At 40.1% G+C, this 7,850-nt stretch overlaps 2 protein-coding genes across 2 annotated transcripts in view; one reads left to right on the forward strand and one right to left on the reverse strand.

The window, feature by feature from the left end:
- si:ch1073-513e17.1 (sialin) overlaps nt 1–5,040 on the reverse strand; it is a gene marked incomplete in the record, with an annotated part of 15,938 nt that extends 10,898 nt beyond the window's left edge. The window contains 1 exon segment of the mRNA XM_042225432.1: nt 4,780–5,040.
- Nucleotides 5,041–5,471: 431 nt separating this feature from the next.
- LOC121815279 (c-Myc-binding protein-like) lies at nt 5,472–7,811 on the forward strand. The gene is made up of 5 exons (XM_042225433.1): nt 5,472–5,772; nt 6,006–6,078; nt 6,187–6,235; nt 7,507–7,636; nt 7,719–7,811. The coding sequence occupies exons 1-5, from the start codon at nt 5,758–5,760 to the stop codon at nt 7,761–7,763; spliced, it is 312 nt and encodes a 103-aa protein (XP_042081367.1). The 5' UTR covers nt 5,472–5,757; the 3' UTR covers nt 7,764–7,811.
- Nucleotides 7,812–7,850: the final 39 nt, after the last annotated feature.

The following is a 7,850-nucleotide window of genomic DNA, read 5'->3' on the forward strand; positions in this document are numbered from 1 at the left end:
TAATAATAATCAATGTTCAGTCTGTCTGAAATAAACATGAAATAAATGTGGATCATCGTGGATAATACAACACAGAAAAGCTGCAAAATGAGACTATAAAGATTAGATCTAAAGCAGAATGGAAAACACTGACAGTTGACTTTGTGGTAAGGTACATCTATTTGCTGGAGTATGTTTGTTATGAGAGAAGATGACCTGAAGTGACTTTTAGTTCCTGCTTAGTTCCTGCATTTCGATCCTGCTCCTTACAGCAAGTTTTTAAAAGGCTCTGCAGAAAAGATGACGTTTTTATAAAACCGTCATCTCTTTCGAAGTCATTTTGTTTCTGTCCTTTAAGATTAAAGACATAATGAAGAGGTAAAATATAAAATCGGGACAAATCATGAAAACGTTTCAAACAAGAGGAAAACTGCAGAAGATTGTGGAGCTGTGCCAATTGGCCGATCAACAGATGAAGCATTTGCTTTTCTTTCTTTTGACCAACACACAGATTTAGCTGTTTTCCTTCTCACTGTTTTTGTTACAATTAAAAGTTTATCTCTATCAGTGAAACTCCAAAACAATTCCTGTTACTTCCTCACATCCTCTTTCTGGGGAACGGCTTCCTAAATATCATGACTTTAATTATTTATGTGACATATCATAGTAAATCTTAATTTACTTGAATTTTAGACTGTTGGAGTTTGGGTGGGGGATTTCTTAAAACTTTTAATATCCAGAGTAGAAGAGTGAAAGTCTGGTAGACTGCAATAAGAGCCATTTATTATGAGTTTAGTTAATCATCTCTGCATCTCAGTAGAGTCAAGTTCATATATTTTGTGACTCTGATGCTCATCCAGCAGCCTTTAGACACATGAGACTGAACTTTAAATGTGTTTAAACGCCCACACGACCCAATCGAAACCCTGTAGTTAAGCTAACTACAAAGTTTTATAAGACAAAGAGGTCAAGATGTTCTCACATAAGAAGTGAAACTTGGTGTCATGACAGTGGCCTCTCTTATCTCATCAATGAACGCTCGTAATCACTGTGAATAAGCCTTTGAACCACAGCTGCTGTCTGGCACACTTGGCTGAGATGATTACCGTATTTTCACGACCATAAGGCGCACTGTGCTAAAAGGCGCAGTCTCAGTTATGTGTGCCCTTACTGTATTTAACACACACATAAGGCGCACTGGACCATAGGGCGCATACAAGTACCGTATGCGTATTTAAAAATAAAGCGGGAGCAAACCTGAGTTCGGTACCTTACTCACATTTTTATTACCAATAATCGTCATCATCAACAACACACAAGCATACAAGTGTGCATATTTAAAAATAAAGCAGGAGCAAAACAAAGTTTGGTACTCACATTTTTATCATCAATCAAACCCATCGAAGTCCTCATCCTCTGTGTCTGAATTGAACAGCTGCGCTAAATCTCCATCAAACATGCCAGGTTCACTGTCTTCACCGTCAGAGTCACTTTCCGTGCCGTGCGGCTCCTCGGAAACGATGCCGGCTTTTGCGAAAGCTCGAACAACAGTGCCAGCAGACATGTTAGCCCAAGCATCTACAATCCATTGGCAAATTGTGGCGTAACTCGCCCGGCGCTGCCTTCCACTCTTAGTGAAACTGTGGTCTCCACCGGTCATCCATCGCTCCCAGGCCGCTCGCAGCCTTACTTTGAACGGGCGGTTCACACCGATGTCCAGCGGTTGGAGTTCCTTTGTCAGGCCTCCCGGAATGACAGCAAGCTCACAGTTCATTTGCTTCACAAGTTTTTTCACATCGGCTGTGAGATGGGCACGCATAGAGTCACAGATCAACAGCGATGGTGATGCGTGGAAAAAAACCACCTGGTCTCCTTACATACACCTCCCTCAGCCAGTCTTTCATCATTTCCTCATCCATCCAGCCCTTTTCATTTGCCTTAATGATGATTCCTGCTGGAAACTTCTCTTTAGGCAAAGTCTTTCGCTTAAAAATCACCATAGGCGGCAGTTTCTGTCCATTAGCATGGCAGCCAAGCACAACAGTAAAAGAAGACTTTTCATACCCCGTTGTGCGTATCGCTACCGTGCTGGTCCCCTTCTTCTCCACAGTGTGACTCACCGGGATGTCAAAAGTGAGCGGGACCTCGTCCATGTTTGTGATGTGGCTGGGCTGGATGTTTTTGTCGCCGATGTGTTTGCTGCAGTAGGAGCGGAAGATGGCCAGCTTTTCCTTATAATCCGCTGGAAGTTGCTGCGCTACCGTAGTCCCGGTCCTGATGGAAAAATGGCACCGTTTCATAAAAAGTGAAAGTGAAACTGCTTTTAGCCGAATGGTGACCGTCGAAACGCTTCTCCCGCTCGCTCTTTGCTCGATGATCCACCGCTCGAGTCTTTCCTCCAACTCGAGCCACCTCGCCTTATGTCCGCGGAAACTCAGCTGCGTTTTCTTGACCTGCCGGAGCTTGTTTTCCAGCTTCCTCCATTTGCGAACCATCGATTCGTTAATCTTAAATTCTCTCGCCGCTGCTCGATTTCCATGTTCCTCCGCGTAGCTGATGGCCTTCAGTTTAAACTGTGCTTCGTAAGCGTGTCTCTTTGCCATTTTCAGGGTTGTTAAAACAACGATGTCCTGCATAATGCACATACCTGTCTAAAAGGACAGGTATGTGCGATTGTCCCGGTATATACGATCAACGCCCACACTTCACCCTTTAACGTTCTCATGGTGTTCTCTACTACGTCCTCCTTACAACACATAGGGCGCACCGCACTTTTTGAAGAACATCTAAGACTTTTAAGTGCGCCTTATGGTCGTGAAAATACGGTAGGAGTTCACCTGGTCAGTCAGTCTGTGTTTTTTAGTCCCAAACTGTGACTCAGACGAACATGTCCTAGATTTCAAAGCTTCAAAGACGCTAGACTTTAACAGAGTATAACTTTGTGAGAGGTTTTCCATCAGTGGTTACTTTCTCCAGGTTGTTTTTTTTGTTTATCCACTTTTTGGGAAAAAAAGGGAGACATCGCCATTAATTTGTCCTTAACTTGAGGTCATCCCCTCAGTGTTTTGAAAATAGATCCACAGTTTATGGTGCAAAAAGGTACAGTGAAAAAATAAAAAGTATTTATTGTTGCCTACAGTTTTGGTTCTGATGTCATGGTCATTTGACTTCGAGCATCCTGTTCCCATTTTTTGTGAACGTCCTGGTGAAATGTCATTACTTTTTGGGTTCTATTTCAGTTTTATTTTAGTCTCTCACATTGTTTCCACTGTCTCTACATCCAGTGTGAGTCTGCTCATCTCTCTGCTTTGTTTCTGCCTTTCAGTTGTTTCCTGTTTTACTTTGATAGTGTCAGGTTTTCTCTTCTGTTTTGCTCTGGTGTTTGCTGTCATGTGTGCTGTGATTTCCTCCTGTGTTTCCCCAGCACCTTGTGGGTGTTTTTGGATTAATCTTTGCCCCCCCTGTTTTCCACTTCCACTTTGGATCCAGCTACAGCCTGACATGTTTCTTTAATAACAATAATTTATGCAAATAATCAGTCATTAAATCTGCAAAGAGTTTAATATTTTTTAAATGTAAGAAGTTTTTTCCTCTTTGATTTACTTTAAATTTGCCATGTCACTCTGAGAAGTAACCGAACTTGAATAGCCAGCTGTGTGGAAAAACACCTGAGACTCTCACTAAGTAATGACACTTAAAGTCTGTACTTTTTATAGGCTCACCTCTTTGTTGTAATGCACCATGAACTTTCCAGATTTGTATTTTCAAACTTATAGTTACCACACACACAAAAAAAGAACTAAAACAAAATAAAAAAAATAACCCTGAGAGAAAGTGAGCCCAATCAGGATAAGAATATTAGAAAATATCCACAATTAATATGACCTTTAAACAGGTACTTTAATCTGATTATTATCAGTTATCCTCAGATGGCTCCCACAATGTGTATTCTGTTAATCCATTTAAGAGTTTTGTATGACAAAACTTATATTATTGCCTTATGTGATTCGTGCACTCCGAGTGAGCGTGTGTGCAAATGTGTGTGTGTGAGAGTCTATCATGATCCTCAGAGCACATTTCACCTCTTCAGGAATAGTAAACATATTATTACACTGACTTTTTCTGCTGCTTAGTTTGGAGGGAACTGGGTTTGAAAAGGTAAAGACGGATAACCAGATCTCAAATGTTCATATGCATAACTTTATGTAAATCCACACAGCTTCGAGGTTTGGCAGATTATATTCCCATCCATAACTGGAAGTTAAAGTTTGTTTTTATGTTATTGTGTGATGGACTGTGTAGTCCAACGTGATGCTGAATAAGTCTTATTAGCAGCACTGGCAGAGAAAGATAAAACCTCTTAAAGCATTTACAAAAACTTTTGGGGACCGCCTACTACAGAACTTGTTGTCGTTTTAACGAGTTATATTTTTTTTTATATATATATAACTCAATATAAATCCAACTAAATAATATTTAGAAACAGCATCTGTTCATCCTTCAGTAGATGTAACATGAATATCATTAAATATTTTAGGAAACGGAGCTAAATCAACTCATCTTTCCCACACTGAGACACACCACAGCATGCTGTAATATGTCTAAATAACGTAACTGTAACTCTATATCAACATTCAGACACATTAAATAAGTGTTAATATACTTAAACGTTTCCAATTAAAGCTAGAACTAGCTGTTAAATGCACTAGCCAGGAAATGTTTGTTAACAGCTCAGCTACAATGTGTCACTGATTAACCGGATATCGATCAAAAGCAGCTTACCTTGTTATATCAGCTTACCTTGTTATTATAAACTCTTATTCCATAGGGTTTATTGGAGGTAGAAGCACAGGAGGCTTAACACTTGACACTTGTCATGTTGAAGCCGGCGAAACAATAGAAACTCCTTTCCGTGCTGATGTTTTTACACCCAAGTCATGTGAGCCCCGGGAAGGGGCCGATCGATGGATAAACCACGCCTAGTTTTAGACTATCCAATGACTGCAGCTCATATGTTTTATAAATCGGACGTTGCGCTGGTAGCGCGCTTCCGTGAAGGCTTGCGTTCACCTTCCTGTGTTGCCAGATAGGGGTGGCAGCAGCGAGGCCAATCCATTTAAATATAGAAACTAAATTACACACAAAAAAAGCAGAGAAGTTGCACGTATTTATTTGTTAGTTTAATTTGACTTTTTTTTTCCTGAGGGTGACTATATCTCTCAAGAGTACCGTGAATATGCCAGTGTAGAAACCCGAGAAAAAAGACTTCGACAGTGAATTATGACATTTTTACGATACCTTCGGTATCAGAGCAATCCATTACTCGATTTTAGAGCACTCAGTAGTACATGGCAAACAGGAGCTCCTAACACAAAATTCGGCTTGCTTTATTTCCCAATTATAATGGGTTGTTGCTTAACTGACGAAAAATCGTAATATGTAGGTAGGTTCTGCATGCCCGTGACGCAAATCTGGCAACACAGCTTCATCGTCTCGTTTCGATGTCTGAGGCGTTTCAGTTGTTTACTCGCAAACGGAACAACTTACGTTTCTTTATTGTTTAAATGTATCTTATTTTGACAGCTACTCTGTAGTCTTTCTTCTCCTTTTACAAGCTGATTGTTTATCGGAAGAACTTCATTTCCGCGTGATTTGATGTGTTGTTATGGCAACAGAGTCACCTCCTGCGTAGCATTCAAACAGCTGCAGCTAGTCCCGAGTTATTTTCCGTTTCGCACATTGTAGACGACCCGGAGTTACACGGCTATTATTGAAGTCATGGCTCAATACAGAGTAAGTATTTTTGGCCTTACTTTCTGTAGCTTTTATGTTTTACGTGGTACATTTAAAGTTTGTAAAACTAGCTAGCTAGCGTCATAACAACGTGACCCCTGCTCGCCAACACGGCGGAAGGCAGTGAAGGCACCATGGGCTGAAAACACTTCAGTGCAAGGAGTTTTTATAGCGCTCTTTATGTATGAATGGGCTCCTAACTTGTGTGTCATCCAACTATTTGTCTTTTTCAGGCCTCTGAGTCGAAGCGGGAGCAATTTAGAAGGTACCTCGAAAAATCTGGAGTCCTCGACACCTTAACAAGCGGTAAATGGACCCCCCCGTTCAGCCTGGTGACATTAACGATAATGCATTCTGTGAAACAGTCTTTTAATTTGTTTTTACTGATATCCGTGCTCCCCCTCTTTCTTGCAGTTTTAGTTGCTCTTTATGAGGAGCCTGAGAAACCTAACAATGCACTGGAGTATCCTTTTCTCATTTTTGCAGCCTTACTACAACCTCAGGTGGTAACAATTAGTTTCTGATGTGGCTCTATCTTCAAAGCAAAAAAGATATGTCACACTTGTATGTTTCAGATCTACTGTTTTAATATTGGAAATGCAGGTTTTAAATTATTATTTCATTTATTGAGGGGAAAAAGTTATCCAGAATTATCAGGCCTTATGTGGAAAAAGTGATTCCCCCTAAACCTAATAACTGGTTTTGCCACCAGCAAGAACTGCAACTCTTTGGTATAACCAGTAACAAGTCTTTCACATCACTATGGAGGAATTTTGGCTTGCTCTTCTTTGCAAAACTATTTTACTTCAGCCACACTTTATTTTTTTTTATTGTTGTGTTTATTGTTTATTAGCTCGAATAGCCAGTTTAAGTCCAAACTTTGACTAGATAAAGCCTTCCATTATTATTTGAGTCATTAAGAAGTGGACATTCAGGTTATTTTTGTCCAATATTTGTTTGATCATGTGGAATGTTTAAATGCAGCAAATATGTAAAAATAAGATCTGGAAGTTGGCAAATACTTTTTCACAAAATTTCACTCAATATAAACAGGTTTAGAGCTTAAACCACTGCATTTGAAATAAAATAGTTTATTATTTTTTTATTTATGGTATTATCAGTCTTAAAATGTTACGATTGCAGTCAAATCGATTATTTAAATGCACCGTTGTCCCCTGAAACCTTCAGATGGGCAATGAGGTGACTCCTGGTCCATTTAGAGATGAATGGCAGCCTTTAAGACTTTGAGTTTTAATTCACAATAAAAATCTTAACATCTCCAATTCTTCAGCTATGTAGATAGGGGAAATCAACTGCATCAAAATTCATCAATATGTTGATGTTCTGTGCATCTCGGTATACTGCAAGGATGTAGGCTAGACCAAATAATCACTCAGCTGTTTTATTGTGGAAAAGCCAGTTTCTTGTTATGGCAGCAGATTTAAAATCTAAGGGGTTTTTTGTAATCTGTTCATGGGGTTTGATTTATTCTGTGGTGTTCTTCACATGTTTAAATACTGCAGGATACTTGCAGTGGGTGAGTCTGTCACAGGCCAACAGTTCTTAAGCTAAGGAGTCATTCTCCTGCACCAGTCTCTCCAACCTACAAACTGGATCATCATTCTCCTGAATTAACATGCAGAACCGAGTTGGACCTTGTTCTGCTCTAATAAAATTAGATAGTATTGATGAGTAAAATTTCCATGCACTCGTTAACCTTAACCATGGCAACAGTTTCATAAAGCTTCATCTCGGGGCAGCTGGTCCAGAGCCAGCAGACACAGAGGCTCTTCGTACGGAGCTGGCTGACCTACAACAGAAGTGCAGCGAGCTCATGGAGGAGAACAAAGAGCTGAGGAGCAGGGTGAGCGTTTACAGATAATCACATGTCTATATTTGGTCTGGATTCTGTGACCTTTAACCTTCTCGTTTTCCTCATCTTCCAGCTGATGCAGTATGAACCATCGCCTGATGGGGAAGCAGCAGAGTAGAGGTTTTCTTTGCTTTTGTGGAGGAATAAAAAGAAAAATGTTACTAAAGCCTTGTTTGTATGTAAATGTTTATTAAACAATGGATGT

Source organism: Haplochromis burtoni, unplaced genomic scaffold (assembly GCF_018398535.1).
Source record: "Haplochromis burtoni strain Fernald_Lab_line unplaced genomic scaffold, NCSU_Asbu1 Contig_171, whole genome shotgun sequence".
NCBI classification, from domain to species: Eukaryota; Metazoa; Chordata; class Actinopteri; order Cichliformes; family Cichlidae; genus Haplochromis; species Haplochromis burtoni.